At 51.1% G+C, this 27,968-nt stretch overlaps 12 protein-coding genes across 12 annotated transcripts; 5 read left to right on the top strand and 7 right to left on the bottom strand.

Annotated features, from left to right (window-relative positions):
• Nucleotides 1-2,290: 2,290 nt before the first annotated feature.
• BD324DRAFT_574616 (glycosyl transferase family 90-domain-containing protein) lies at nt 2,291-4,672 on the bottom strand (the record flags this gene model as incomplete). The annotated part of the gene is made up of 11 exons (XM_022013072.1): nt 2,291-2,342; nt 2,398-2,579; nt 2,626-2,655; nt 2,696-2,787; nt 2,908-3,013; nt 3,070-3,540; nt 3,620-3,706; nt 3,766-4,059; nt 4,107-4,199; nt 4,295-4,418; nt 4,479-4,672. 11 exons carry the CDS (start codon nt 4,670-4,672, stop codon nt 2,291-2,293), a joined length of 1,725 nt encoding a protein of 574 aa, XP_021874907.1.
• A 390-nt stretch (nt 4,673-5,062) lies between these two features.
• Nucleotides 5,063-6,868, bottom strand: BD324DRAFT_613760 (hypothetical protein). Its single transcript, XM_022014533.1, has 10 exons — nt 6,847-6,868; nt 6,758-6,797; nt 6,604-6,701; nt 6,328-6,558; nt 6,216-6,278; nt 5,902-6,173; nt 5,814-5,847; nt 5,598-5,776; nt 5,461-5,533; nt 5,063-5,398 (listed from the first exon to the last, which is right to left on the bottom strand). Exons 3-10 carry the CDS (start codon nt 6,677-6,679, stop codon nt 5,154-5,156), a joined length of 1,173 nt encoding a protein of 390 aa, XP_021874908.1. The 5' UTR covers nt 6,680-6,701; nt 6,758-6,797; nt 6,847-6,868; the 3' UTR covers nt 5,063-5,153.
• Nucleotides 6,869-8,313: 1,445 nt separating this feature from the next.
• On the bottom strand, nt 8,314-9,744 carry BD324DRAFT_648113 (hypothetical protein; the record flags this gene model as incomplete). Its single annotated transcript, XM_022017782.1, has 2 exons — nt 8,314-9,603; nt 9,679-9,744. 2 exons carry the CDS (start codon nt 9,742-9,744, stop codon nt 8,314-8,316), a joined length of 1,356 nt encoding a protein of 451 aa, XP_021874909.1.
• Nucleotides 9,745-10,486: 742 nt separating this feature from the next.
• BD324DRAFT_51549 (hypothetical protein) lies at nt 10,487-11,747 on the bottom strand. The gene is made up of 2 exons (XM_022012975.1): nt 11,225-11,747; nt 10,487-11,161 (listed from the first exon to the last, which is right to left on the bottom strand). Exons 1-2 carry the CDS (start codon nt 11,574-11,576, stop codon nt 10,572-10,574), a joined length of 942 nt encoding a protein of 313 aa, XP_021874910.1. The 5' UTR covers nt 11,577-11,747; the 3' UTR covers nt 10,487-10,571.
• Nucleotides 11,688-12,795, bottom strand: BD324DRAFT_51558 (hypothetical protein). The gene is made up of 3 exons (XM_022012976.1): nt 12,768-12,795; nt 12,103-12,718; nt 11,688-11,923 (listed from the first exon to the last, which is right to left on the bottom strand). Exons 2-3 carry the CDS (start codon nt 12,510-12,512, stop codon nt 11,800-11,802), a joined length of 534 nt encoding a protein of 177 aa, XP_021874911.1. The 5' UTR covers nt 12,513-12,718; nt 12,768-12,795; the 3' UTR covers nt 11,688-11,799.
• On the bottom strand, nt 12,479-13,568 carry BD324DRAFT_51547 (hypothetical protein). The gene is made up of 4 exons (XM_022012974.1): nt 13,153-13,568; nt 12,906-13,096; nt 12,768-12,856; nt 12,479-12,718 (listed from the first exon to the last, which is right to left on the bottom strand). Exons 1-4 carry the CDS (start codon nt 13,463-13,465, stop codon nt 12,559-12,561), a joined length of 753 nt encoding a protein of 250 aa, XP_021874912.1. The 5' UTR covers nt 13,466-13,568; the 3' UTR covers nt 12,479-12,558.
• Nucleotides 13,569-14,292: 724 nt separating this feature from the next.
• On the top strand, nt 14,293-15,648 carry BD324DRAFT_613773 (Spo7-like protein-domain-containing protein). Its single transcript, XM_022014534.1, has 4 exons — nt 14,293-14,606; nt 14,659-14,726; nt 14,799-14,908; nt 14,976-15,648. Exons 1-4 carry the CDS (start codon nt 14,408-14,410, stop codon nt 15,601-15,603), a joined length of 1,005 nt encoding a protein of 334 aa, XP_021874913.1. The 5' UTR covers nt 14,293-14,407; the 3' UTR covers nt 15,604-15,648.
• Nucleotides 15,649-16,136: 488 nt separating this feature from the next.
• On the top strand, nt 16,137-17,736 carry BD324DRAFT_51831 (pyridine nucleotide-disulfide oxidoreductase-domain-containing protein). The gene is made up of 3 exons (XM_022012979.1): nt 16,137-16,421; nt 16,485-16,722; nt 16,772-17,736. The coding sequence occupies exons 1-3, from the start codon at nt 16,258-16,260 to the stop codon at nt 17,555-17,557; spliced, it is 1,188 nt and encodes a 395-aa protein (XP_021874914.1). The 5' UTR covers nt 16,137-16,257; the 3' UTR covers nt 17,558-17,736.
• Nucleotides 17,737-17,854: 118 nt separating this feature from the next.
• Nucleotides 17,855-19,521, top strand: BD324DRAFT_648116 (hypothetical protein; the record flags this gene model as incomplete). The annotated part of the gene is made up of 3 exons (XM_022017783.1): nt 17,855-18,332; nt 18,370-18,459; nt 18,500-19,521. The coding sequence occupies 3 exons, from the start codon at nt 17,855-17,857 to the stop codon at nt 19,519-19,521; spliced, it is 1,590 nt and encodes a 529-aa protein (XP_021874915.1).
• An 825-nt stretch (nt 19,522-20,346) lies between these two features.
• BD324DRAFT_574866 (putative acid phosphatase) lies at nt 20,347-22,329 on the top strand (the record flags this gene model as incomplete). The annotated part of the gene is made up of 4 exons (XM_022013092.1): nt 20,347-20,696; nt 20,758-21,108; nt 21,155-21,303; nt 21,362-22,329. 4 exons carry the CDS (start codon nt 20,347-20,349, stop codon nt 22,327-22,329), a joined length of 1,818 nt encoding a protein of 605 aa, XP_021874916.1.
• Nucleotides 22,330-23,329: 1,000 nt separating this feature from the next.
• On the top strand, nt 23,330-24,626 carry BD324DRAFT_606846 (hypothetical protein; the record flags this gene model as incomplete). The annotated part of the gene is made up of 3 exons (XM_022014032.1): nt 23,330-23,695; nt 23,745-24,086; nt 24,120-24,626. The coding sequence occupies 3 exons, from the start codon at nt 23,330-23,332 to the stop codon at nt 24,624-24,626; spliced, it is 1,215 nt and encodes a 404-aa protein (XP_021874917.1).
• Nucleotides 24,627-24,715: 89 nt separating this feature from the next.
• On the bottom strand, nt 24,716-27,925 carry BD324DRAFT_648119 (kinase-like domain-containing protein; the record flags this gene model as incomplete). The annotated part of the gene is made up of 11 exons (XM_022017784.1): nt 24,716-25,334; nt 25,379-25,401; nt 25,439-25,482; nt 25,523-25,588; nt 25,627-25,643; nt 25,685-26,259; nt 26,308-26,316; nt 26,361-27,264; nt 27,318-27,444; nt 27,484-27,569; nt 27,609-27,925. The coding sequence occupies 11 exons, from the start codon at nt 27,923-27,925 to the stop codon at nt 24,716-24,718; spliced, it is 2,787 nt and encodes a 928-aa protein (XP_021874918.1).
• Nucleotides 27,926-27,968: the final 43 nt, after the last annotated feature.

Raw genomic sequence — 27,968 nt, forward strand, 5'->3', positions numbered from 1 at the left:
AAACATCATACCGTCCAGTTGGAGAGGTATGTAATCATTCTGCATGTGCCTGGAATATACGTATGCTCTCATTTCGTCCAAAGTCGGCCACTCTGCTGCCCTCCCCCCTTTTTTTTTTTTTTTTTCTTTTTTTTCTGTCTTGTCATTACGACGACGAAATGCACAAGTTGTAAAAAGAAAACGCCACACTAGCTAGCTTCAAAGGCAATCTGAAACAGTTACAAAACTGCACACCAACCACCCAAACGAATACTATCTGGCGGCAACGGAGAACGGAGAATGGGTGTGTACGAAGCGGCGGCAGAGTGGCCTTGGTCATCTCTCTCTTTTTAGCTTCGATCTGTCGGCATTTGTCGTCCGAATGGGCCTCGGCCTTTTGATCTATAGAACGTTGTTCGCATGGGACACCCTCGAATGAGATCTGAACAGGATTGCATGGCAGCGAGGCTTATGCATCCGGACGTGGGACGATATTGTCATTATCATCTGATCAGATTCGCTACTACATACAGAGCACATTCGATGACAATAGGCCACTTACTGAACCAGGCCAAAGCCCAAGGGTCTCGATAACGAAGGGAGGTCCAACTGGGCAAGTGCAAAACGCCACTGACCCTTGTCTGTTGATTTGTGGCGTTCGTTTTCTGATCGTTTTTGGGATCTTTTGGATAGATACAGCTTATGGGTTCGGCTCATACGAATGTGGCGATTGGACCAGGCGAGTGCCAAACGCCACACAAGCCTCCCCTGTACAGTACAACTCGAGAACGCCACGGACATCTTTACAGACGGTGAAGAGGCTTGATCATGGCTTCGATTACATCACTATAGAGGACATTCTCGAGGTCGACCAGTATAGCAGTACTTGCAGCGGGTGAGAAAATAGCAAAATGATATAGATCTGGCTCCAATCGTTTCATTCAATTAACTTTCTCGCCAAATGCGGTCGGGTCGGAAGGGCGGCGGCGGTCGCCCTATCCTCGTTGTCCAGAGGATGACCGCCTTTTCCCCCCTCTCCCTCTGATGCTTACCACACAGGCCGCACTCCAGTGCCGGTGCCGGTGCCGGTGCCGGTCCGTGGGCCTTGGCCTTGACCGCTTTCCCACGTCGTCGTCTGTCCGGTTACCTCGTCGTCATGGAAGATCAAGCATGCTGACCAATGTATGCATCAAGGAACAATAATGATAGAAGCTCATCGACAGAGTTGAATCCGATCTAAACCGATCGAAAAAATTGCTAGTCCATACCGTACTCATGGTACGCTACTGTGATAATGTAAGCTCAAGTGCGATATTCATACTACGGCCATAGAGATCGACGACGATTGTTCGCGTAATCGTCGAGCTTGCGAAGACAGTTCGACATTTACTCATCCCAACTTTCTGATTGTTGGAATCCTTCAAAGTTAGTGCCCGACTAAGGGGCGTCGACGAACTAACACGAGGGCGATTGACCCATCATCGTCTCGTCCAGCAGCAGCATGTCAGTGGCAGTTTCCCACACGTTTAAGCCAAGCCCACAAAATGTCATACACCACGTACCTGTTTCACCTCTTTTCCTGTTTTAAGGTTTCTTTCTCGACCTGGGAGATGGCGGTGGCATTTTTTCTGTCCTTTTTGTTGGCCATAAAGTCTCACTAGAGACTCCACCTGTTGGCTTGTGGTGGCATAGCATATCGTTGGAGTTCATTTTTTTGAGTTCAGCTCCAACGATATGCTGAGGTAATGCTGGGATGATAGGTTTTTTCTTGGCTCTATGACCGGGGTCTTTAAGTCAAATGGCATGAGCGAAGCAGGCACCTAGTGGGGAGCTTTCACGCCTCTTGCCGCGGTTTCTTAGCGTCCTTTTCATACACTTGGTGGCGGCGGCGGTAGGGGGCGGAGGCGGGGGTGATGGCGACGATCGACATGAAGCTACTTCATTTTGTCAGTGGCAATTCAGACCCATGCATGGCTGGCTGTATGCTGCTCACGGGGCTCGCAGACAGTAAGCTAAGATCAGCACCGTCATGTAATAGATCGTCGTAACACCCTCCTCCGCTCCACGGACGGGCGACCCTACAACCAAGCACAAGCTTTCAGCCCCTAGCCCAACTTGAAGTAAGTGAGACAGAACGCCACGGCGTGACCTGATTCGAATCCGTCCTCGTAGACTTGCGCAACCGTTTCATTGTACCTCCTGTAGCTAGCTACGAAAGCTCCATGATGCTCTTCTCATTACCGATCTATCGCATGACGATCCGAGGAAGCCAATGCATGATCTCTGCCTCACTGACAGCGCTGCTCTTCCCTCAAGCAGTGTATGACCAACTCTCCCTGTCATCCTGGCCCAGACGTATGTATCTGTCGCACGGCATGAGCGAAAGGTCCGTAACGATTGCGAGCTCGCCAGACTCACTCTAGGAGTAAGCGGAACATGTAACTCTGCATATCTTCGCGTCGCCAGAAATTCTGGGCAAATTCCCGTCCATGATTTCCTATCTTTTCTGCTAGGTGATCGTGACCTGTCGATGGTGTTCTGGGCGCACCGATGAAGAACGACAAAATCACATACAGCTCCGAATATGAAACTTGGACAGGCTGAAAGCGAGTGAGTTGGGTTCGTCCAGCGCTACAGAGAACTCACGACATAGTGGTACCATGGGACTAGCCAATCCTGCAGCATAAGCGAGTGTGCCCACAGTTTCGCGACTCACTGAGAACCACTCGGCATAAATTGTGCTTTTGAGAACGACAGAACCAGAGAGTAAGAGACGCTGGAATCTAGATGACCATCCATTTCCATCGACTGGAGAGGAAGGAAAGAAGATGTTGATGTAGGTTCCCAGTAAGGTTCACGAGAAGAAGACTTACCATCCATCAGATCTGATCGGCAATCAGCAGAATATCCAGATTGACATCACTCGACACAGATCTATCTCACATTTGTATTTGACTGCCTGTTCTGGATCCATCCTGGGCATCCAGTCAATCTCATGATTGATCGCATCACAACTCCCATCCTTTTTGTCACACTAAAGAGATCTGTCAGCTTCATCGCCGGGCTCCAGAGTTCCTGTCCCTGTCCGACCTGATGAGCGCCATCTACCAAACCAATATCCATGTACGCCTTGTTGATCATTTCCTTCTGCCAAGTCTGCCATTCCCAAGTATTCGTCCGTCTTCCCTTGACGTAAATACCGATATCGCCGTCCTTGTCATGAGTCAAGCGATGTAATCGTATCCGATGAGAATTGTGCCAATCGTAACCATTACGAACGGAATAAAAGTCTCCAGTCGTCATACCTCGCCACTGTAATCGATTTTCGGTCTTTTCGTCCCAAGAAAGTGATAGATGTCTGTTCCGAGGATCCGCAGGATCCTTGTAAAAGTCCAGTGGTGTCAACAGGAACTCGGGAGCCGAGAGGTATTTCGATTGATGAAACATTGGTCGCATTTTGGGTCCTTTGGGGTAATGGTAAGAGAGTCCGCCGTGGAACTTGAGGAGATCCGGGTTGTAACAAAAGTCATCGCTCATTCTCTGGTCAAAGATGAAGGAAGGCTCTGGACCCAGGGGTCAGATGAGTTTTTGCGCACATACACATATAACGCTCACGGTCTGTCCCCATGAGATCGTATACCGGCGCTGGGCCCTTGATCGGTCCTCCTTCTCTTTCGTATCTTTTTGCATCCTCTATCCAAGCAGGACTATCCTCAGGACAGGAACTCTGAGAGACAGAAACGGAAACGATCAGCCCAATCAAATGTGCACGTCGAGATGACTCACAGCTTGTCCTGTTTGCCCTCGATCACCGTGCCTCAAATTCCATTCCAGCCTCTTGAATGCCTCATCATGGGGATCGACATATTCTCCCGCTGCGATCTTCGTTTCAAGATATTGGCGCTGATCATCTCCCATCATCGTGGACCCTAGATCGTGAGTCGAGCCGGCGAGGACGACTTCATCCGGTAAGAGATGTCTGAGATCCTGCAATAGCTCTCCGAGGGCATGTCCTCGAAAGTTTGGATTCCCGCCATCTACTTTGACAGGGGTATTTGGACCTAGGTGAAGATTGCTTGGCTCGATTAGTTCTTTACCTGAGAGGAATCTTGCATGACTTACAAGACATAGCTCTCCGCGACGGATTCGTCTCTCCTTTTCCTAAACTCTGTGGGGGATAAAGCATAGAACAGATGAGTATCTCTGAACACTTGATCGTACTAGTTTGGCCAAGTTAGATATTAGACACAAAAGGTCACAAGTATATTAAAGTGCCCTCCCTCTTGGAGCCCTCGTCTTGGGTGTACAAACTCACATCATCGATGAATGTCACATTGTGATCCCTCGCCCATTGGTACCATATTTCGAAGCCTTTTGGTGGATCACGGTGGTATCGATTTCGGTACGTTTGAACTGCTTCGGATAGACTCTTGCTCTGTCTAAAGGCACAGCCCTTAGAGTCAGCTACATTTGTCTTCGAACAAGTCAACCTGATTTACCTTCTTAACATTCTCTCCCACTTCTTTTGTCCTCGTTCCATCAACACTTCAATGGGATGTTTTGGTTCTCCACTCGTCCAGTTCTTAGCTAATCCCGTCGTTCCGTCGAACACCAGACTATGATGATATGTAGGACTGACAGAAGTTGTATAACCCAAGTCTAGACTGGATCCAGCAGGCGAGTAATAATACATGAGCATGGAGACGATCACAATGAGAGCGACGACTCGCGGCATCTTGCGTCGAATGTATCGGAGCCCATGGCGCGAGATCGACGAGGGGTCCAGGATCTCGTCGCGCATCGTGGATGGTGCCTTTTGGCGTGTTGCTACGATCTGACCATTCTTCACTCCAAAAAGGCGCAAAGTTCGTCTCTGCTGTTCGGTCAATAATGTGCAGAACGGACCTGGCGTTTTTCTTTTTCTTTTTTTTTCAATGCATGGGCGAAGACCCCGTGACCGCGGCGACAACAGTCGCCCCGTGTCGCAGCTTCACTCTTTGTGCCATGGTCTGTGCGTTCTGGATAGCGAATCAGACCTTTCCAAGAGTCATCAACAGCGCTACAGCGCGGCGAGTTCAAGCATACTGGTGATATGTTCTTATGCATCATGGAGAAGATTGATATGCCCATAAGTCTTCCTCTGTATGTGTGCAGTATGGATATGCTCGGACGATCTATCGAGCTTCAAAGCAGGAAGCCTGACTCGCTCTGTGGATAGACGAAGAGGGAAACCATATCAGCTCGGAGCTTGTCTTTGGAAACAAAGACTGAGATTGGACACCCACATTCTTGCCATCTGAAGTTGCGAATCCTAAACCAGTCTCACTGCTCTTTATCTGTTCCAGGGCTATCTCTCGCCAATCTTCGCTAAACAGGTACAAGAGCCTACGTTCAACGAATTCGATCGTCATTCGCTCAGCTAGAGGAGGAATGAGATTCAGTGTTCAAGACCGAGACATGTATGTTCAAGAGAACACGTACGGATGTATGGCTCGATGGGTGTATCCAGTGCTGACTGGATCGCTTTCCTCAATTCTTCCGTGTTGCCTGCCTCCTGAAGGAAAGACATGTGATCAGATGCCTGATTGCGACATGTTGATGCCATGCGAAGGACGTACGATATTGTACACATACGGTGGATCCTCATTCCGCAGAGGATCTTGTTGGAGGATCCATTTAGTTCTATCATCGGGATGTTTTCTGTCGAGTTTGGTGATCCTGGATACCTCAGCAAAAGGATTCACCATGCAAACTGACGGATTGATGAAGGGGATGCCGAGACACAGCGCGTCGTAGGCTCAAAGTCAGTATATACAAAGAGACGTATGACTCACCAGATGGTGAGCTACGAGGAAGTCCGATACCCAACTGCTCGACATGTCAGCAAGCAGCTCATCTGAAAGTCTATTTTTTTTAGCCTACCATGACTGAACTTTCCGCCACGAGTTTGAACCATTCCTCCTTGTCCAAAAGACCAACATTCCTGATACCTGCTTCGGGTAGCTCGCCACCACCCTTTCCAGCCGTTGCAATGAACTCTACGCCCCCAGGTAGCGTCGTCGTGATCTCTGCAAGTGCTCCTTGGGGCCAAACGTATTCATCTCCCTCAAAGTATTCTGGTCGTTTGCCGAGAAGAAAAACTCGACGTTGGTGTTCGCTAGGGACAACGTGCCTGCAGTGTTCGAGATGATAACCTGAGATGATGTCAGGATGGAGCGGGGTACGACTGAACCGACTAATATGATAGTTGGACTCGCTGGCCGACTTGATGGTCCAATCTTCAGGCGCCAGTGTCCATTCTGTAATCGGTCAGCTCTCTGACTATCAAAAAATGGATCCCTTCCCCACGTTTGAGGGGGTGCCGTTGACCGAGCCAAAAGTGGAAGGCTCTCGTATGGAGTAGGGGGATCCCTTGCTCGTATCCAACTCGTTTGATACAGCCCACTTGCTCATCATCGTCGAGCCATTTCAACCCATCAAGACTTGGCATGGCTGTTTGAGCTTGGGCGCCCGTCATGGAGTGCAGCTTCATACATTCTTCCAGGTTCCCAGCTTCCATGATGACCAACTTGACGATGTCTGTAGAGCAGGCTGAGCATACTTCTCCCAGCGGTTATCACGCACCCGATAGAGATTGATAGATCAACAGCGTTTCCAACGTCTTGTACGAATACAAAAGGGTAAAATTGTTGCGTTTCATGACGGTGATCAGAGATCCGGCCCTGGTGACAGCGTCAGCAGTGAAATGCCAACGCACAGAAAGACTATCTCAGCTCACCATATGTCCTCCCCACTGGAATGTCCTTTCTGACTATTCCCTGTGACTTGCTTGAGATTCTCTTCCATTCTGATGATCCAGCTACTTACCAAAGTGGAAGGATCCCAAAATGATGACCGTGAGCTCGCCCGGTGCACATGTATTGCTCCTCATGCAAATCGCCAGCCTCTCGAGATTCTCCAAGGTCTGTGTCCGTTGGCTCTCAAAGACACTTGCAGATGTGTCAGTACATTCTAAGATTGGGCTGTTTTGGTGCCTCGACGTTTGGACGCCTGACTCACTTTTGAGTGTATCGCTGCCTGAGATCGTCTTGTAGCTTGCGAATCCTTTCAATGGTCTCAGTATAATCCACCTTCTTTTGCCACAGTAGATTGTTCATAATGGGTTGAGATCGATTGAGGAGATATAGAACCAGAGCGGTCAAACCAAAGACGAACAGTCGATAACGGGATCTCGATCTAGGCACGTTGATCAGCAGATTTGCACCAGTGATGATCAAACGACTCTTGATAGGCTCACTTTGACACGGACACCATACTCAATGGTCGCCGCCACCACCTCTTAGAAGGCTTGTACTTCCGAGGCTTGTATGTATCCGACCCCATGCGATCATCCAAGGAATTTGGGGGGGAGGATGGGGTGGGTCCGACCGACCTCGCAATTTCAAGTCTGGGGAACAGAAGCCAGCATCCACCTGGTCCTGAAGATCCCAGGAAAGGATGAGTTGTTATCTCCGAACCCCGTCAGATGAGCTCCTAAGGTAGGTCACCGTGATGTTGCTAACGCGGCTGCAGAGTCAGGAATGATCTATGGATAGACTACAAGAAAGACAAAGCCCATTGCACAGATTACCCGCCGGGGAAATTTTGTCTTGGATAATAATTTTGGGAAAACTCGGTCCATGGCGAATATAGAACCCCCATCAGGTCATCCATCGTGTTCAGGGAATCCACCCAGCTCACTATCCTTCTTCTTCTTCGGCCGGCGAAGAAGTGGTGTTCGCCCCCATCTGACACGACTAGATCTCTGCTCGCAGATCTTTGAAGACGCAAGAATCTTCTCTACCTTTTGATCGGAGGCGCCTGAGGACGGCCTGCGGGCTCAAAGAAGACCCTCAAGCCAGCTGTACGTCGAAATCGTGCATGATTCCCGCGTCCACGTTGCTTCTGCATATTGTGGTCCTGTACATGTCGTCGAGATATGAACGGAGGGCTGATACGTCAGCCTTTACAACCCCGGAGAGCCAATTTTCAACGTATCACACGGGAAGATCTTAACCCCAAGATGTGTGTGCTCTGCCACATCTGATGCGAGACCAGGTGATGAGACCATGAAATCTTGGGAGACATTCCAAACCTATATCACTGACAGCATGGGTGTCCGGTCAGCGATTAGCCTCGCTTGCTGTGACATCATGGATAATGCCCCATGAAAAACCCTGAAATGCATGTGGAGAAATCAATCTAGCAAGAGCGTAAAGTGCAATGTCTATCCATGCTCGACTGAGCCTGTCCTGTCATCCATCCATCCGTCATCCGTCAAAGAGGTGCAACTAACTATAGGCTCGGTTCAATATTCTTGATTCTCTCCTGAGCCTTTTGCAAGACCAATTCCGCTACGAATTTGCCGTCTGCTCGAATCGAAGACGAGTGAAAGTTTTTGCCTTGACCGACAGAGCCCCATTTCTCTCGGGGGAAGGTGTGATTGTTGTGAATCGTTTCATACTGGTGTCCGACCATATCGGCCAAGAGATTGTAGTCCCTCGCATGGCCTCCGACGGTCATCATTTCAAGAACTGCACTTCCGGGTTTCATCCACATTTGGTGGGTGAGACCGTTCCCATGAACGCCGAGCATGACGTCTGCTTTACAGGCGAGACAGAACTGTTCCAGCTTGGACACTTTGCCCATCTGAACGTCGTGAAGTTCGATGAGTCCCTGCTGGTGCAGGGCGTCGAGTTCAAAGGCCAGACTCTCCGCGTCTTCAGCCAACAATCTTCGGCCAGTATCCTGTCGGTTCACATACAGGACTACGGGGACAGAGGGATCTTTGCGTCTGATATCACATCCAGAAGCGAGAACTGCGAGTTTGATAGAGTTTCTAACGGGTCTGAACCAGTCCGCCGGAACTTGAACATCAGGAACATCTCCTGTGACCTTGTTCCATCGCCTGGGGTTCTTGCCATGTTTGTGAGCTGCCCATCGATCCGCAATAACGATTCGTTCATACACGTAAGGGATTCCTGAGTGCGTTCGATCTTGCAGCACGCTCTGGTCTTCAAGAGCCGTGTTGGGCATGGCAATCTCGTTGAACCATTCGTTGAGCGCATATCTGTCCCTTCTGCTCGCGGCTGTGCCTCTGTAGATAGTTCGAGCGGGCAGCTCGTATTCGCCGTCCGCAGCTTGAACCCTCATGGCTCCAAGGAACATTTCCGCTACCAGGTGGAAATAGTGACCGAGGAAATTCGGACTGGTCGCGTCGGCGTAAAAGAGGGTCAGACCGTTCTTTCTGACCACCACGGGTTTGAACAATTCTTCAGCCTCTTCAAAGGAGATGACCTGCCAGGTCTCTTCTACTGGGATTTCTACAGATTTGCCCTCTGCGTCTTCCTTCTTGAGTCCAGTGATCACATAGGTGTACTCGATTTTCTTCATTTCTTCCACTTCGTCCGTGACGACGTAAAAAGTGCTTCCAAAGTAGTACAGATTGCGGAAATAGTTGAAACCGGCTACGCCTGCGACCAGCTCTGTCTGCGGGAGATCTGCAGCGCGTGTGGAGATGTAGTTGTGGCTTTTAGGTGGGGCGGGGGTCGTGAAAGAGGAGGGGAGAATGTAGGATTTTGGACTCTGCAAGGGGAGGCAAGAGGGTCAGCGACACGGACATTTGGATGCTAGAATGGAGAGCAGCCCTCCCCGACTCACCGTGATAACGTCATGCACACCATACCTCATGGACGAGAAGATGGCCAGAAGGACGACCATGGGCATGAGTCGCCGGATCGTCGTCCTTGCATCCCAGGCGCCTCTGGGCCAAATAACATTCCACACTGCTGATGCGCCCATTGAGACGGGAATGAGAGCGAGATGCCAGTCGTATGAGAATGGGAGCTCAAGGCGAACAGAGAAGAGAGGCAAGCCCAAAACCGAAGTGAACTTGCGTGCTGAATGAGAAGTGAGGTATAAAAAAGTTTAGGTCGTTCACGGCGCGAGAAGAGGGTGTGGGAGGACAGGCCGATGAGATCTGATAGAGTGTGAGCGAGTGGTGCGAGATATGACTTGCCTTGCCAGACCTGGACGACGCAGCTGCTCTCTCTCTCTCAAGTGGGTAGGAGGGGGGATAATTGGAAGAACGAGCAGCTTGGATATGGGATGGATTCAAAGAACGGATGGGAGTTGCTTGGGGGTGCGCTTGAAGGGGAGGAAAAAAAAAAAGAAAGAGAGAGAAAGAGACCAAAAAAAAAAAAAAGAAAGTGGACGGGAAAAGCAGCCCAGCCCTAGCCCTGGCCCCAGCGCGCTGCTGCCCATTTACCCGGAACCGAGCTGTAAAAGGGAAAAATCCAGGATCACACACGGGAAGCACGGAGATTACGGGTAGCGTATCAAGGTGTTTCACGTGTCTTAGATGTGGCAGGACTCACTCGATCTCACTCAGCCTTGCTTGCTTGCACCTCGACGTATGGAAACAGCGTCTCGAAGAATCATTATGCGTTGCATGCAGATATAGATGCTCATGAATCATACTTTTGCCCAGTTGAAAATGCCCCCCAAAGTTAGATCTATCCCTCTTCGCCCATTACCCCCCCCCCCCCCCCCGTCTATAATAGCCCAAAAAGCCTGGACAGCACGTACATGTTCTTGGCTGTCCAATCCTCCTGACAACGTGATAACGCCTCTTCTCGGGATCGCCTGGATTCCCAAGGTATAGCGCCACGTCTGACTTCAGCGACGTAATCAATCTCAGAGAGTCCGTCTTTTCGAAGGACTCCAAATGCTGGACATAGGTACCCGTACGCGTCGATATAGCTCTGTGGAACGAGCAACGGTGCCTGTCGTGGCCCAAAAGGAAGATGATCAGCTTTTGAGCAATTCACCTGGAGAGCGGAACCAGCGAGTTGAGGACTCACACTCGCACTGGCAGCTACGCCCATTGTACTGCTCGCTCGACTGATGTCGTACCTCGCAGTTCCGAACGATGGAAGGACAATGTCTGCTGCGTTCAGGGCTCCATAGAATAAGGAGTACTTGAGGTTCTGTCGAACACCCACGACTTCCTTCCATTTCGATTCAAACGGAGGTTTACTCGCCCCCAGGAAATAGAGCTGGAATCGTGAGGGATGGTCCGGAATCGGTTCATAATAGTCGACATCTGCTGTGATGGGCCTGTATCCCCAGGCAGTCGGATCGGCTACAGAGTCATGTGATCAGCAGGAGAAAAATGAGACTTCTTCAACATGACGCCTTTCCTCACCTTCGAAATGTCTCTCCAGATCGGCGAATATACCCGAAAGGTTCCTGTGCACATCATCCCAGAAAGAGCATTGAATCACGGCGATATCCAGCTTCACGTCATCTTTGGACCGTTGTTCGCTGAGCTTGAAAAGAGCGTCATTCTCGTTGGTCCCAAGTGCGGCAGGGAAGAAAGGGGTGAAGCTGTCAATTTTGATACCGCCCAGAGCCTCTTTTTTAGTCTTGTCTTTCATGGCAGAAACAGTAACCTGTCGATTGTGCTCCAGATATGTAGAAACATGTTTTCCCAGACCAATCATGGACACGTTGACGGTCACGAAAATGTCCGAGAGCTCCCTCAAGACGTGATCCATGTCAAAATGCCTGGTGCAGACGACGTTGAATTTGGCATCTTCAGGTCGAGCTTCCCAGGCAGTCTTGAGGTCTTGGCCGATCTTGTACAGATCCCAATCGCAAGTGGTCAAAACGACGTGTCGGATAGAATGATCCTTATTCAGATCATCGATGAACCCTGCAGGATCTTTCGGTAGCTCTGGCCAGAAAGGTTTGATCGTCTCTTCGAATCCATATCTCCATTTAGGTCGGTAAAATTGGACGTTGAGACCGGTGAATTGAGTCAGAGTCCATAGAACAGAGCCATGGACTTCGTCGTGGAAGTTGTTGTGATCGTACACGACAACCGAATGACCTTTTTGAATGTCTGGGGCGAAGGCAGCTTCAGCCATCCTGCGATAGACTTTGGGGTCCTCCGACTTCTGCTCCTGCTTTGGCTTCTGCTCCTGCTTTGGCTTCTCCTCCTGAGCCTGAACCTGCACCTTCAACTGCTTCTGCTCCTGCGCTTGCTCCTGCAACCGCTTCTGCTCCTGCTCCTGCACTGACATTGGAATCTCCTTCTTCCAAATCGGCAGATTAGGACAAACGCTCCTGGCGCTTTCCTCTGTAATGCCTTCTTCGGTTGCAAACTTGATGGTGCCTTTCTCCATCCGTTCCCTTACGATTGGCCAGAATCGTTTTCGCTCCGAAGTCCACCAAAGTCTGCCATACCATTCTTCTATATAATGCTTGTGCCAATAATCGTTCAAGTGGACCGCCACGGGGACTTCGCCCGTGACAGTGTGGTGAACCAATGTGGGGTAAAGCTCAAACGGTGTAGTGTTGTCAAAAGTGGGGTATGAAGGACCAGGAGGGTGAATGGTGTTCATGAATTGGACGTTCTCAGTGTCGGTCGCTGAAGCCCAGAACAATCGGAAGTAAGGGTCGACCTTGAGATAGCCGTCGCCAAGTAGCATATTGAAGGCGCCTGAATAGAACGATCAATGGTTGTGCCGGGGACAATCAAGAGCAGACTGATCGCAACTGACCTTGATCAGACCTGTAGTCCTTATATCTCTCGCTGGCCATGAGATCCATGAGCTTGACATACAGCTCTTTCATCTTGTAAAATCTGCCAAGGACCGTTCCACTGTTGGCATGTATCGGTCGATCACTACTCGCGCTGTGAACCTGCGTCAGACGGTTTCTCATATTGTAAAATCAAAGCTCACTGTCCAAAATTCCTTGGCTTGCTCTCATCGTCCTCGGTGAAGAAGAGACCCTCAGGTAGAGGTGAGGGGGGTGCAGCAGCACAGTCGGGCTGAGTATATTAGCATAGAGAAGGTCATCACCGATCTCGATACACTCACCCCGTTCTTTGGATTTGGATAGCAGACCTTGTCCGCACCCACGACGATCTCCGAATCGAACCCAAGGAACCGGCTAGCTGTCACAGCCGGTGATAGTTGAAGCCAGACGTCCAAAGCGTCAATGAGGAGTACGAGATCATCTTCCGCAATATGTTGTGTCACGGCTGACGAGTTCAGTAGTCTGGAGAATCCTGAGAAGATATGAGCATGTGACATATATCTCTAAAACCATATCTGAGCCACTCACCGTACACCTTGCTCTTGAGCATGTGGGATCTGTCCCCATTCAGCTCCCAGTTGTAAACGATGGGTTCCCAGCCATTGACGATGGCGCTCTCCATAGCCTTGCAGAATCGATCATTTTTCTCCGCACTGGCCTTGTTGATGGGCAAGAACAGGTGGACTTTGGGAAGCGAGGAGGCCTCGGTTGCAGCGTCGCATGCCAATTCGTCGATTCGTTGTCTGGTGTATCGGTCGGTTGGAACGAGGAGAGTACAGAGAACGAGGGTGATGATGGGTGGAAGGAAGATTCCAGGTCTTCTCACAGCTGACCACCTCATTGTTGTAGTGTCGGTGGTTGCAATGAGTCTGTTAGAAGAAGTGATGTCGACGGAATGTTGGGTCGAGGGACCAAAAAAAAAAGGTCAGAAGGGGACTAGTCGAATCTGATCGATCAACCAAAAGGTTTATCCCGTCACCGGCGCTCCATCAAGAAGCAGGTAAAACAACCTCCTTGCCTCCTCTTGACACACGTCCAAAGCGTGATAATGGCCCAAATTCAAACGAGTACGCTGTTCAGCAGGACCTCTTGCCTCAATGACGGCTACTGCTGCCTGCTGCTGATGTCGCTGCAGATCTCCGCTTCTTCGAGGTTCGGTGTGTGTCTCGTAGCGTATGGACAGATATGTTTGGATGATATGAGCCGGAGGGGGTCTAGGCTGCTCCAGGCGGCAAGGTTAGTGGATAGGAGAGAGACGGATGGATGGAGAGATCCAAGTTGCAGTTGTGCGAGATTAGCGTCTCTAGTGGATAGCGGTTGTGAAGCTGATATGGGGGCTGGTTCCGTTTTTTTTTTTTCTTCTTTTTTTCTTGTGCTGTCACAGGGAAACGGGAAGCGGCCGCGCCACAGCCACGAGAGCGGAGATTTCGTCGCAAGTGGAAAAATTACCTTATTCGGCAGAAAAGTGTATGGGATATGGTATGTGTGGCTGGCCCCTGGCCCACAAAGATCATTAGGTAATTTTATCGAGGAGGATCAGCACTCACTTCGGGACAAATCCCGCTATTCGGGTACGAGAGCCCCGAAGTCACGTGATCTTGCATCCCCCTCGCAGCTTCTGACGGCGATCACCGCCATGGGGCAACCGGCGGCCTATTGGAAAGCTGTCCCATTTTCAGCGTGGACAACATGAGCCAACCTGCGAGTGACACTGGGTGGGGCATGCTGCAGTAGCGCGGTCAACGGAGTGTATGGATGAGACCATCCCCGGTCCACATTTACCATGATAGGTTCCAGAAGGGGTCCGGCGATCTCACCCCTGGCGGACGCTCCTCTCTTGTCCAATGGTCAACCTAAACCTTCCCCCAATACACCGTATTTTCCACCTTCCGATACATCAACGTATAGAGACCTGCTCTTGTTCGAGGAGAGGCTGAAGATGAATGCGGAGATGTTGAGGAGACGTCGGAGGAGGTATGCGGGTGAGTGTGACTCGCGTCATGACTTGTGGTGCTCACGATCGATAACCCTCAGCATTCCTCTGGACATTTGTCACTGCGTTGTTGTATTTGGCCCATTGGCTAATCTTCCTGCCTCCAGCTGTGAGCGCTCGCGCCTGCCTCTCGTCTTACTTGTCAGAAAAAAGGGGACCTGCTGACAAGTTACCCCCATAGACGATGCTCAGTCTGCGCGCGTTACAAGCCACCGTCGCTGTCGTGTTCATCACCCTCGCTCTCTTCTTCGCCAGTGGCATGTACGAGGAAAAGATACGCTATGCGCATAGGTACGTCCGGCCCGCTCCATTCCGAATCATCTTAGATGGTCTCCCGCGTTGATCCGCGCTCAAAAAGCTATATCAATCACTCCAACCGCGGCCTCCGACAACTCAACATGCATCTCAATATGAGACGGCAGAGACCTCCCCTTCCAGCCTTTTTACCTGAATTTCTTCGTCCAGCTCCCGTCATCAAACCTCCCTCTCACCTGCCTTCCAAGCCATTCAATGGATCCACCATAGCATCCAGGAGACCATCCCACAACGCTACTGTCATGGCGCAGATCCCACCTTCCAGCAATCCTCGTGGAGAACTCATCTTCTCCTCCAGAGTCGATAAGGGGTTCAGGGAAGGGTATGAAAGGTATAGAGCTGCGTTCGAAAGGAGACGAGAGGAGAAAGCAAGGGAAGAAGCGAGACGGAATCGAAAATTGTGGTTCAGGAGAAAGGCTCTCAATGAGACACCCATCAATCGAATCATGACCCCTACTCCGCCTGCTTCGAGACGAAACACACCTCCTCCCGGAGTCAATGGGGCAACTTCAGCAGCTTCATCAGGCACCGTTCCGGGAGTTAGACGAGGCAGATCACCCAGTCCTGGTCCGAGCTCTCTAGGCAAGGTCGAGGCAAACGGGCAGCAGAATGACGGAGCCAGTTCCCGTAGGAGTAGGTCCAACTCGGAAGGCAATAAGTATATGACATGATTGGAGTGTACGAGATGGCATTTGTATCTATATGCATGGCAAAAAAGATGCATGCTACAGTGAAAGCGCGAGAATGAGAGATCCGAGACTAGCGAAGCAGGTTCAGGTTACGGTTGTCCTGAGTATCTTGTCAGCCCAAAAGATTTCATAGAGAAAGTCAAATGGCTTATGAAGCCGAAAGATATTGGAAAAGTATGGTCTCAGGTATGGAGATGTTTATCGGTCAAGGCAACGCTCAGCAACAGCCTTCTAGTTGATAATGTAGGATGTGTGAATCATCTTTGGGAAAAGAGGAAGCAAATGGGGAAGCTCTCCTCCGAACGTCCACTCACCCAGGCTCCTACGCCTTTCCTTCTGGGATCTACTTGGGTTCTGCATATGCAGTCTGACTGGTCAGACTGCAGTCAGACTGCATGACAGTCAGACTGCATGCTGCATGAGATGCAGACTACAGATGATACCACGAGGTCATTGCAGGAACGCTGGTATGAGAATGATCAATGATAAAGAGAGATAGATCCACAGGACTGGGAAATTTCGACCCGCGAAAACTGTATTACGTTATCCGCTCGATCGCGATGATGATGCAAAGGGGGCTCGAAAGAACCCGTCTTGCTTTTGGAGACCTGTATCAGTCGACAAAGACCATCAAACATGGGATCCCACCGGGCGAATTACGATGCTATAGTGGTCGGTGCAGGACCTGGAGGTCTCGCTGCCGTTTCGAGTCTTCTAGATGCAGAGGTCCAGTCAATATTGTGGATTGACAAATCGTTCCAAGGCGGTCGATTGAATGAGTTCTATCGGGAAATTTCATCGCGAGTCGTTTGTGTCCTGTTGATGGTCCCCTTCGAAGATGAGCTGACTCGTTGATCCCACAGAAATACCAAGATTGGTATCTATCTCGACGCTTTGGAATCCTCGACGACGTGTCGGAGGATCATCGAGAATGCACCGAAGCCTAACGCCGTCACGGAACTCGAGCAGATGGATCGAGAAGACACGTGTCGATTGGCAATGGCAGGGGACGTATTGAAGCTGTTGATTGACGGTTTGAAGAAGCGCTCAGAGGTGGAGGCAGCTGTGGGCGAGGTAGATGAGGCCCATTTAGACGAGACTGTCAGTTTCATCCATTGCCCAATTTGCCATATGCTGACGATCTATCCAGGAACAGGTTTGGAAAGTCCGTCTGAGCTCTGGGGAACGTCACAGAACGGAGAGGCTGTTCCTATGTACCGGATCTCACCCTTCGTCTGTATCTCTACACACGAGATACAATAGCTCGCTCGTCGTCCTGGATCTAGATCATTGCCTGCGACAATCCGACTTGCCTTCCGTTTTCGAGGACTGGAAAGATCGACAGGTCACGGTGGCCATCATAGGCAACTCCCATTCCGGGATTCTAGTCTGTCGGAACCTATACGAGCTGGCAGAAAGTGGCAAGCTCGACGTCAGGATCTTCAATTTCCGTCGTCGACCTATCAAGTATGCGATCTATCGAGAGGATGGGATCATCAACGATAATTCTGGATTAAAAGGTGCCACAGCAGATTGGGCAAAGGAGACCATGGATTCAGATGCAGACCCCAAAAGCATCATCGAACAAGTCGACCTGATACCTGATGAAGATCAAGTCTACAAGGGATACCTACCTCGATGCACGCACATCGTCTATGCTATAGGATACGAGCCGAATCCTATCCCTCAATTGTTTATCGGCTCGGAAAGGATAAACGACAAGTTGGAGTTTGACATGAAGACGTCTGGCTTCCGTCTCACAGGATTCGACCAGGACAAGACCGAACGTGGACTCGTCAGGGGATTGTTCGGCTGCGGGATTGCGTTCCCTGAAGAGGTGGCGGATCCAGAAGGGAATGTGGAAGCTGCTGTGGGGGTGGCCAAGTTCTTCAAGTTTACAGAACGGGTGAAAGGGGATTGGATGGCAGTGAGATGAGGATGAATGCCTTCGGCAGGGGTGTCTGGCATGAGAGGAACACACAGACACAGCGTCAGCGGCTAGGATCGATTCCTCCCCGACTTTTGGACACAATTGTACAGGCTTGGCCAGTGACCCGCACGGATCGCGTGTTGCATCTTTGAGCTGAACTGGACACACTCCGATACCGATCGGCCCCCGCTCACTCAAATCCTTTTCTTCTTGACGCTCTCTCCCATCCTATCGAGATCTTGGAGCGACACGCAGGTAATCTTGCGAACGCGACGTTTCGAATTCCGAACGCTGAAATTCGACATGTTTGGCAGGGGTCCCAGAGGAACATCAGATACTGGACAGAAGTCTGAAGATCAGCAGAAATTTGAGAACTGTGATACCTTCAGGGCGATAGCTTTGAAAAGAAGGCCGCTCCTTGAGATGCTTGAGGTCGCCACGGACTCTCATCGTCGGCTATATCAACTGCCTCCAGCTCATCCATCTCTGCCGCCGAAACCTATTGTAACCCCTAGATGGAGCCTGCCAACCTCTACCCTATCTCACCGATTCACCATTCGTCCGCCTGGCAATCCTCCTGGTCAACGTCGAGTCTCTGATGGAGACCCACGTTCCTCCAGCACAATGTATGATGGGCTATCGGCTAAAGTCGACGAGCGACTCATTTCAGGTCTCTTCAAAGACCTTGAAACCAAGATTGAGAATGTCGGACTAGCCGGAGGGTACAAGTGGATCGCTTATGAATCTGGGGACAACTCCGATCATATCATCGCCATTCCAGGTGAGGATAACGTGCATACATTGAGCTGAAATATCAGGACTACCGGACGTTTGGAAAGGCGAAGAATATGCTGTCAATCAGGTTCCAAGCGATTCTCTTCTCAAGGGTAATTTGGAGTGGCCAGATTGTGAGCCATACCATGCATGTCGGCAACTCTGACGTCGTAGATAACGGTGCATCTACACCGCCTGGGGTGTCTCCACACGACCCTGCCTTTCTGTCTCTCCTCCGCCCAGAGGTCTTGAAAGGTGTGCAGATCATTACGGCTCGAAACAACCTCAACAAGCTACTATCGGCCTGTTCTTGTGATTTAGACATCTCTGGCGAATCGAGCTGGAAGTCACCTAGGTTCAAGGCCAATCACATCTGGCGTATCGAAGCATGGGTCGTCCCAGGTACTTCTCTTGTCCTTTTCGATCGTTGGCAGCCACCGTCTCAGAGTAAACCACAATTACCTGCGACTCATCATCTGGCATATCACGAAGCGACCACCGTAAAGCTCCCAATCGGGTCTGACAGGACATCAGGATGTCATCGATTGATCTCGTACGACTTTGGAGGGATACAGATGATCGTCAAATGTGATGTCGATGCGGCTCTCCCGTGGCCGGGTCTAGACCAATCGGCCTCGACGGAGTATGACACGGCGAGCCTGTCGGTCACCCGAGGGACTGACGAGGAGGAGGAAGAGGAGGAGGAGGAGGAGGAGGATGATGATGATGACGATGATGACGACGACGACGATGTGGACGATGCGAGATCTGACATTTCGATGCTATCGGATGTCTCGGTTAATGCGACGGCAGGCACTAATGGGTCAAACATCCCTAGACGGACCAACAGGACAATCAGATCGATGATCGGTTCTCTAGATGCGATCTCTCGGATGACTGAATCAGAGTACGACACGCCGCTTCATCGAATCACATCTACAGGTCTAAAAGTTACAGCAGAGACTATCCCTCATCCACCTCACGATCATCTCGTGTCGATCAAGACTCGAGAAGATCATGGAAAGGGGAACATACGAGGTATCAACAACCTCGATGCGATTTTCGCCAATGTCTACTGGGCTCAGATCCCAAATCTCCTCATTGCACGGCACGTAGATGGCGACTTTTCCGTGTCGCGTCCGATATATCTCCACTTGGGTCAAGGTCTCCTAAAGGACCTCGAAGATTTCCATTGACCTGCCATCTCAAAAGTTCGGTGCCTACTCGAGTGGATGATCATAGTGACCAAGACCCAGAGACAAGTCGCCTTTGTTTCTGATGGAACTGCTGTCGAAGCTTTCCATCTGGACAAAGAGCCTTTATCTCTATCCGACGAGTCATGGGAGATGATCCGCGCAGCAGAAGTGTCCAAGTCATTCAAGTAGATCATCATCCGCCACACAGAGTGAACATCCGAAGTTTCCGGACACGGGCATGTGATTTTCTTGACTTCTTCCTATTTTTGGAAATCCTTGATAAGGGGGGAGGTGGAGAAAATTCATGATCGATCGGCTTTGACCAACGGAGCCGGGATTTACGAGTGGCGTCGACGAACATGACTTTTTTATTAATTAGACCAGGTCTAAGCAAACGTGCGTTAAAGATTTCAAAGAATATCTGCCAGCTCTTCTCAGCGGTGCATGGGTGAGCGCCCGCAGCAGGTTCTCACACGGTTCCAACCATCCAGAGGCCGTCTCTCTTCATTCGCCCAACTGGATGCCGCGCTGACTCTAAACGTGCGCTATCGATACGGGCACTCCCTCTCGGCGTCTAGGCTCTACCAACCGGGGCTGCTGCTAAATTTAAATTGAATTGACATTCCCCTTCAGGATGAGAGCTCCGTGAGGAGGGGGAAATCAGGGTAACGAGGGGGAATCAAGATGATCCGGTACCGATAGGCTAGGCTCGAAGAAAATTTCGTGCAACAGACGATTATCGTATAAAACGTAGCTGGGTGGTGGATTGTCAGACGTCTCGTGCACTGTCCCACATTTTCACTCAGCCTTGTCAGTCCTGATACGATGAGTCTGCGACTTGTTTCTCTCTTCGCCTTGCTCAGTGTGTTGGTCTCGGCCGCCCCTACGGTCAACACCAAATTCCCATATGTTGGTCCTGCCGTCCCTATCGGAGATTGGGTTGATCAGACCATCAATGGAAACGGCCAAGGTTTCCCTCGTTTAGTCGAAGCGCCTGCCGTTCAGCCAAGCAGCGAGAATGTGACCAACAACATCAATGTCATTTCCTTGGCGTACATTCCTGGAGGAATGCACATCCATTTCCAGACGCCTTTCGGGATTGATGGCATGCCAATGGTCAGTTGGGGTGAAGATGCCACCAACTTGTGTAAGAATACCACGGGATACACTACGACGTGAGTGGATGAGTCAGCTAATAAAGCTCGAGTCCTGCTGACGCCCCTTTTATTAACACAGATACGATCGAACTCCCGCCTGTAGTCAAGTGGCAGTCACTCAGTGCAGTCAATTCTTCCACGAAGTCTCTCTGCCAGACTTGAAGGACGACACAACATACTATTACCAGATCCCTGGAGGCAATGGTACTACCCCGTCTCAAGTCATGAGCTTCAAGACTGGTCTCAAGGCCGGTTGTGCTCAATCCTTCTCCGTCGCTGTGATCAACGATATGGGATACACCAATGCCCTTGGAACGCACACTCAGCTCCTCAACTTGATCCAGGATGGAGCTGCCTTTGTCTGGCATGGAGGTGACAGCTCGTACGCTGATGACTGGTATTCTGGTATCCTCCCTTGCGAGGACGACTGGTGCGTTTGACCCGTTGAAAGTCATCAATTGTTGACACAACGACAGGCCAGTATGCTACAACGGTTCGTCTACTGAGCTGCCTGGACCTGCCCCCGTCCCTGCTCAATACTTGGATGCTCCCCTCCCCGCTGGCGAGGTCGCCAACCAGGGTGGACCCCAAGGAGGAGACATGAACGTCATTTACGAGTCCAATTGTGAGTCGAGGTCTTCGCGCCTTCCGATAGTCAGAGATCTGACACGTCGGCTCTATAGGGGATCTCTGGCAGCAGTGGATGAACAACATCACCACTCAAGTTCCCTACATGCTTACCCCTGGAAACCACGAAGCTTCCTGCGCCGAGTTTGACGGACAGAAGAATGAGCTTTCCGCCTACCTCGACAATGACATTGTCAATGGAACATTGAACAGCTCGACTCTGAGCTACTGGAGTTGCCCAGAATCCCAGCGAAACTTTACCGCTTACCAGTATCGATTCCGAATGCCCGGTAACGAGACTGGTGGAGTCAGCAACTTTTGGTACTCGTTCGATTATGGTCTCGCCCATTTCATCTCGTTCGACGGAGAGACCGACTACTACCAGTCGCCTGAATACCCTTTCATCGCCGACTTGAAGCCTAACGAGACCATCGATGAGATCACCAAGGAGCAGACTTACCCTACCGACAGTGGTCCATTTGGAAACATTGACAACATGGACTGGAGGAATAACACGGCTTACGAGCAATACCAATGGCTCAAGCAGGACCTCGAAAGCGTTGACCGAACCAAGACACCTTGGGTCTTCGTCATGAATCACCGACCCATGTACAGTTCCGAGGTCTCCTCTTACCAATTGCACATGCGAAATGCTTTCGAGCAATTGTTCCTTGATAACTGTGTCGACGCTTTCATCGCTGGACACGTGCACTGGTACGAGCGAATGTGGCCTATGGGCAGAAATGGATCCATCAACTGGGACCAAGTCCTCGGTAATGACACTTATCACGTCGGAGATGGTTCATCAATTGTCCACTTGACCAACGGACAAGCTGGAAACGTCGAATCTCACTCAATTCTCAGTGCCGATGAGCCAGTCCTGCCTCTTACCAATGTCCTCAACTTTGTCGACTTTGGACTCAGCAAGTTGACTGTCATCAACGAGACTGCTGCCAGTTTCGAATTCATTCGAGGTGCAGATGGATCACAAGGCGACTATCTCATGATGACCAAGGCTTGGTAGACGAGCACGCCGGGTCGAGTGCCACGGCAGTTAGTATAATCAGGGAGTTCCGGACATCATATAATGCAACAGCTTGTCAGTATACATAGCCTTTTAATTCGGGGCCGCTACGTTCCGCGCTGTAAGCTCGTCCCTTCATCTGCGGGACAGTGAGGGACAATGCAGCGTCAGCCTCGCCCATGCCCCACTCGTTAGCAGCATTCCCCGTTGCTTATGTACCATGCAATTCTCAGAGGTCCAGCTCTTGGTGGCAGTGCCACTAAGCATGCGACCCGATATGAAACGTGCGTTGAGCATCGGCCAGAAGAGTCCATTCACTCATGCAGGATGGCAAGAGCTGATCTTGTGAGAGTGGAGACAAGCATGGCCCAGAGCTGATGATCCGAGCAAACTCATATGTACTGCAACTTGACTGAGAGAGTCTGGTGGAAACCATCTTCGGTCACGACCCTGCTGGGGCCGAGATCTCGGACCGGCGTTTCATGTTCCGTGACCTTGATTTAAGCGGGGTGCGACTGCAGACCACCTCCTTTGTCATAGACTTTCGCTGCCTCTGGGTTCGGCAGGACAAGGTCTTCAAACCATCTTTTTGTGCCAATCCGCTGCTGGCGCTCCAAATCAGGAAGCATGGTCGTTGGCCGGAGCCAGCGACGAGACATATGAGGAAAAGGCATAGATCCGTTTCACGCACGTTTCTTCGGCGTAAATTCCTACGATACAAAACGTATTTGCTCTCGTCACGACTTTTTGCTTAGCCGCTCACACGAGCGTGTCTTTGTAGGATCATCAGCGCAGAACGCACGAGGAGGCGTAAGAAAGACCCAATGCACCGGGGGTATGGAATTGTGGATCTCCCCCCGCTCCTTCCTGCTCTTTCACTTCAATGACGACCATTGCTGCTTCTCCATCTTCTTGTATCCCACCGCTCATTGAACCGCTAGCCGCTCTCCGGATCCAATCAGCCCCTTTGTCGCAACCTAAATCAGCTCCAGCTGGAATCATGGCTCCTCCTTCGTCCACGGCACCCCGGAAACGCAAGCTTGCAAACGTGACGGCCAGTAATGCTTTGTCTGAATCATCTCCCTCCGCGGACTCTGCAGACGGGGAATATAGAGAAGAAGATGAGGATTACGCTCCCAAACAATCGTCTTCAAAGCGACAGTCGAAACCTAAAGCCACTAGCAAGAGTACGAGCAGTAATAATGGCGGTGGTCGACAACTGTCCAGGGAAGCGCTGCGGAAGGCCAACCACAGTATGATCGAGAGGAGGAGAAGAGAAAAGATCAACGCTGCTTTGGGGGAGTTGAGACAGATGGTACCTGGCTTGGGTGATACGGGAGGGAAAGGTGGAGAATTCAAGCTAGAGGTGAGTTCCGGGGCAGCTACCGATGACAATCGTTGACCGTATGTGGCAGGTGCTAGAACGGACTGTCGAACACATGCGAGATCTGACAGCTAGACTAGAGGAGCTCGAATCTAGACTTGGATCCGCCTCTCGTCCTAAATCTCATAAGACGAGTACCGTTTCCAGTGCCTCCAACCCCGAATCAATGATCGTGGACGAGCAGCCTCGGCGCCCCAAGCTGTCGCACAAGTCGGGTCAAATCTCAGCGTTTGTAAACACCCCCACCTCGAAAGATAGCTCCTTGGTCGAAGCCGATACGAGTGAACGCTCTAAGGGATCCCCAAGTTCTCAGATGTCTCCTCCGAGAGCTCCTTCTCTGTCTACTCTCCTAGCATCCACCAACACTACCGCCGTGAGCCCAGTTGCTGCTCCTGCTCCCGTCCAGCCAACACGTCCTCCACCCGGCCCACAAGCTACCAATCCAACACTTTATCTCCCCTTTCCGACCCCATCGCCGACCTCTCCTTTTCTCCACTATACCGCTTCGACATCCAGTAGTTCATCTCTCCATACGAGCACAGGTCCTGATCCCAGTCCATTCATGGCCCCTCTTCAAGGCATGTCATTATTTGGTGGCGCGCTCAATCTCGATACCCCGGGAGAGAAGAGTCTCAATGCCAAAGGCATGGGAGCAGAGGAAGCGGCAAATGTTCTCCTTGCCTTTTCCTCCCCGGATACCCTGCGTCCCACCAGTGTCGGCATGACACCTCTCATGACACCGCTTTTGAGCGATAGCGGAAGAGCCCGACGGTCGACTCTGGATGGAGAAGAGTTCGTCCTAGACGGAGGTCTGATCAAGTCTCCAGAGACCAAGAAGATGTTGTCGCCAGCTCACAACGCCCAGCAAGGGCAGAAAGTAGGAAAGACAGCTAGGGATATTCTACGTATGTAGACAGACGCATCACATGTACGATACAAACACGGCATTAGGCGTCAAAGATGTGACAAATATTGAATGATTTATTAGTCCAATTCCCCCGCCTACATGGACAGAGCTCGAGATCGTACGGTTCCCATGTCAACCATTCTCGAGGCTCTGGGAGTTTCCAACGCTCGCTCGTGACCAATCACCGTCTCGTCACTCCGTCCCCCACTCGAGGCATTTCCAGCGTGACCATACCTCGGTATCAAATGCGGGGACTTGAATGTCCATCCTTTGAAAGCGAGGTCTTTCCGGATCTCCAACAGCTGCGCTCCATGCAGCTTGTCTCGCAGAAAGGGATCCTTGATGTTGTCCGCACCGCCATGAGCCGGTGCCAAAGGCTCCGCGGGAATGTTCTCGTCAAAGTGCCTCGTATCGTCGTCGGCATACAAGTCTGGCGCGTACGGAGGCTCCTGGGAATGTATCGTGTCCCAATTGACGGATTTAAACCATGGATGGGCTTTGAGTTGCGCCGCTCCATCGGATCCCAGTCCAAGGATCCTTGTCCCCTTTAATGTCTCGATTCGCAGGCTGTAAGAGGACAGGACAGAAGGGTTAGCCGGTTTCTGCGACCCTATACGATCTTCAGGCTCGCACAGCAGTCGAGCCAAGAAGTCCGTGCATTGTGGTGAGACCCGAGCAGTGGGAGGAAATTTGAGGTTCTTCTTCCAGTTGAGACTATCAAGGGTGAGCGGGGATCCAGCTATGAGTATGATACTCACATCTTTTGACGAGTTATATGACGCTGACCAAATCAGATGCATGACTCCCGGGCGACTCACCGAGCTGCTGACGAAGGGCGGATAGCCATAGAGTGCCTCGTACACTAGCCGATCAGCTTTCGCGCGATCACACTGACGACTTACTGATGACGCCAAGACTCCACCAGTCACAGCTAAAGCCGTAGCCTTGTCCTCGGATCACCTCGGGTGCTGGAGAACTCAGCATAGCTCAGATCAAGTCAACGTACCCATGTAAGAGTTGGTTCTGATTTGCATCAGCATGGGGTGACGCGACCAATGACTCACCCGCAGACGGAATATGCCAGCTTTCTCCTATTCTTGTCCCTCCATGTCAACACCCCATTGCCCTCTTCGAGCCATTCTTTGCCCATGATGCGCTCCACATCAGCCTTCTTCATCCTTTTCGTCTTGGCACCTCCCGCGAATTCCAGATCTATTCCGTGTTTCTTCAGCAGAGCTCGCCGCTGTTGCTCATAGTAATTCGTATCATGCGCCCAGTGCAGGTCAGTTGCAAGGCCAAAGTCTGAAATCCGAATATGACCTTCGGGTGTGAAGAGGAAGTTGTCCGGTTTGATGTCTCGGTGGATGTACCCCAGTGAGTGCGTTTCTTCCAAAGCGAGAATCATCTCGGTCACATAGAATCGAGTCATATCCTCGGAGAATTTGTCGAGTTCCACCAGCAGATTCAGCAGGTCTCCACCGCCCATGAAATCGAGCACGAGGTAGAGATTGTCGGTATCTTGAAAGGCGTAATGCAATCTCACTATCCAGGATGGAGCGTTGGCGTCTCCCGCTGGCATTACCTTCGATGCAGCAGCCACCAAGAGATCCTTCTCCGCTTTCACATGCCCCTCTTGGGACTTACGTAGCATGCTAGACGTCAGTGTATTCGGCGCAGATTTGCTTACTCTGCTTTCCTGAGCTAGAACCCTCAGCTTTGGGTGACGACGGCGGGGCTTACCTGTTTCATGGCAACGAGTCGTCCCGAATCCCTTTCTCGAGCTATCCTGACCACGCCAAAAGCTCCATGTCCGATCACTCTGCCAAGTTCAAATGCCCGGACATCCACCTTTCGCCGACGCTCTCTCAACAGCCAATTCTCCTCCTGCTGTAGTGCGTCCCGTCTCGCTTCCTTCTCATCCTCGCTCATGAATCTGTTCTCTGGCAGGACAAAGGTCGCCTCCAGTTGAGTGAGACGCTTCGCTCGAGAGACCACATAATTGCCAGGATCCGCCGGCTGACTTTGAGGTTTCGGAGGGCGGAGCAAACCGTGATAATACTGCTCAAAGAACAGGGCCACAGACATCGACCTCTCTAGAGTCTCCAGTGACGGCTTCACAACTCTGAAAGGCAAATTCTCCGCTTGCAAGGTCTCGCCTGGCGGACTCACAGCCTGTAGCAGCTTTTCAACGGCTCGACTTGTGCTGAGATCCCGCTGCAGCGGGGCCTGAGCGGGTGACAGGCTCCTTGGATCCTCCTCAATAGGCGGCACGACTTTTTTCTTGATAGCCAAAGGCGCTGTAGGCCGGAGCTTGCGATTGCCTAAAACTATCGCGCTTCCGCTTGCTGACTGAATAGGCTCTTCCAGTATTTGAGGTGAATTGAATGGGTTGGTCAGGAGATTGCTTGGTGTCTTCGATCCATTGGTGGTAGTCGTGCCTCGGTCGAAATAGCCAGTAGGAAAGTTTGCGATGAGATTTGGTGTCGAGCCTCGGGCGAGAACCGAGGGGATAGAGGATCGGGCAGTGCCAATCGCCCTTTCACTTGGACTTGGCGCATCGAGAGGTGGTGACATGGTGTCATTTGTTGAGGAATAAATGGACGAAGGCAGACCATTCACCACGCGCAGCGTACCTGGCGGCTGGCTGAAAGCCTGTCAGCACATATCATTCACGACAAGCACTGTGTTGTCGCTCACAGGTCGCCATCGGCGGGCTTTAATCGACCCCGAACTGTTGCCTCTACAACAGCGGCTATAGCCCTAGCTTGCTGTTCCCTGGCCCGTATCTTGATAATCTGCTTGATTGGGCTAGCCCATGAAGGATCTAGACGTAGTCAATGACCGTCTCATACGATGGACTCACCTCCCAGCTTATCTCCCATACCCTCAACGGACCATCGAAGCAGTAATTCAGTAGCTTCTTCATACGTGGACGCATGAAAGACATGCCTGTCAAGACTTAGCAAGACAAGGTATGATGACTTTTACCTGAAGTCCTTTGGAGGCCCAATCATGCGCTTGTTGACCTTTCTCCTCCTTAGCTCTAGCTGTGATCGCTCATTGCGTCTTCCAGGTCCCGATGTCTTCTGAATTCGACCATTGGAACGCTCAACCTCTGCCCTGACCGGCTTGCGAGGCGTCTTGAAAGCCTCATATGGTGTGCCTTTCAACTTGTCATCTCCGCCTCGAGTCTTCTGCGGCCATTGAGCCTTGTCAGGCATGGGTGGCCTAGATCCGCGGACGAGGCTGGCGATATCGTTAAAGCCTGAATGGACGATCGTGTTCGAGTTGACTCTGGTCCCCATGATGAGACGAATCGATCTCAATTGGATTACGGGCCTCTTTCTA

This window comes from Kockovaella imperatae (assembly GCF_002102565.1).
Source record: "Kockovaella imperatae strain NRRL Y-17943 chromosome Unknown BD324scaffold_1, whole genome shotgun sequence".
NCBI lineage: Eukaryota > Fungi > Basidiomycota > Tremellomycetes > Tremellales > Cuniculitremaceae > Kockovaella > Kockovaella imperatae.

What these genes read in the sequence shown, in the direction of transcription:
- BD324DRAFT_51558 (XM_022012976.1), bottom strand. Translation starts at nt 12,512, where the DNA reads ATGCTACTTGGCGACGGCTATCTCAAGGTCGACCCTTACTTCCGATTG. An exon ending in TGGAAGAAGGAGATTCCAAT is followed by an intron (nt 11,924 to 12,102) that starts GTCAGTGCAGGA and finishes CCTTCGCCCCAG; the next exon opens with ACATTCAAAAAGGTCATTCG.
- BD324DRAFT_613773 (XM_022014534.1), top strand. Translation starts at nt 14,408, where the DNA reads ATGATAGGTTCCAGAAGGGGTCCGGCGATCTCACCCCTGGCGGACGCT. An exon ending in ACGTCGGAGGAGGTATGCGG is followed by an intron (nt 14,607 to 14,658) that starts GTGAGTGTGACT and finishes GATAACCCTCAG; the next exon opens with CATTCCTCTGGACATTTGTC. An exon ending in TAATCTTCCTGCCTCCAGCT is followed by an intron (nt 14,727 to 14,798) that starts GTGAGCGCTCGC and finishes TTACCCCCATAG; the next exon opens with ACGATGCTCAGTCTGCGCGC.
- BD324DRAFT_51549 (XM_022012975.1), bottom strand. Translation starts at nt 11,576, where the DNA reads ATGGATCACGTCTTGAGGGAGCTCTCGGACATTTTCGTGACCGTCAAC. An exon ending in TCTGGAGAGACATTTCGAAG is followed by an intron (nt 11,162 to 11,224) that starts GTGAGGAAAGGC and finishes ATGACTCTGTAG; the next exon opens with CCGATCCGACTGCCTGGGGA.
- BD324DRAFT_51831 (XM_022012979.1), top strand. Translation starts at nt 16,258, where the DNA reads ATGGGATCCCACCGGGCGAATTACGATGCTATAGTGGTCGGTGCAGGA. An exon ending in TTCTATCGGGAAATTTCATC is followed by an intron (nt 16,422 to 16,484) that starts GCGAGTCGTTTG and finishes TTGATCCCACAG; the next exon opens with AAATACCAAGATTGGTATCT. An exon ending in AGGCCCATTTAGACGAGACT is followed by an intron (nt 16,723 to 16,771) that starts GTCAGTTTCATC and finishes CGATCTATCCAG; the next exon opens with GAACAGGTTTGGAAAGTCCG.
- BD324DRAFT_613760 (XM_022014533.1), bottom strand. Translation starts at nt 6,679, where the DNA reads ATGAAACGCAACAATTTTACCCTTTTGTATTCGTACAAGACGTTGGAA. An exon ending in GATCTATCAATCTCTATCGG is followed by an intron (nt 6,559 to 6,603) that starts GTGCGTGATAAC and finishes CCTGCTCTACAG; the next exon opens with ACATCGTCAAGTTGGTCATC. An exon ending in CACCGTATGTGTACAATATC is followed by an intron (nt 5,534 to 5,597) that starts GTACGTCCTTCG and finishes TCTTTCCTTCAG; the next exon opens with GAGGCAGGCAACACGGAAGA.
- BD324DRAFT_51547 (XM_022012974.1), bottom strand. Translation starts at nt 13,465, where the DNA reads ATGAGGTGGTCAGCTGTGAGAAGACCTGGAATCTTCCTTCCACCCATC. An exon ending in GCTCAAGAGCAAGGTGTACG is followed by an intron (nt 13,097 to 13,152) that starts GTGAGTGGCTCA and finishes ATATCTTCTCAG; the next exon opens with GATTCTCCAGACTACTGAAC. An exon ending in ATCCAAATCCAAAGAACGGG is followed by an intron (nt 12,857 to 12,905) that starts GTGAGTGTATCG and finishes TAATATACTCAG; the next exon opens with CCCGACTGTGCTGCTGCACC.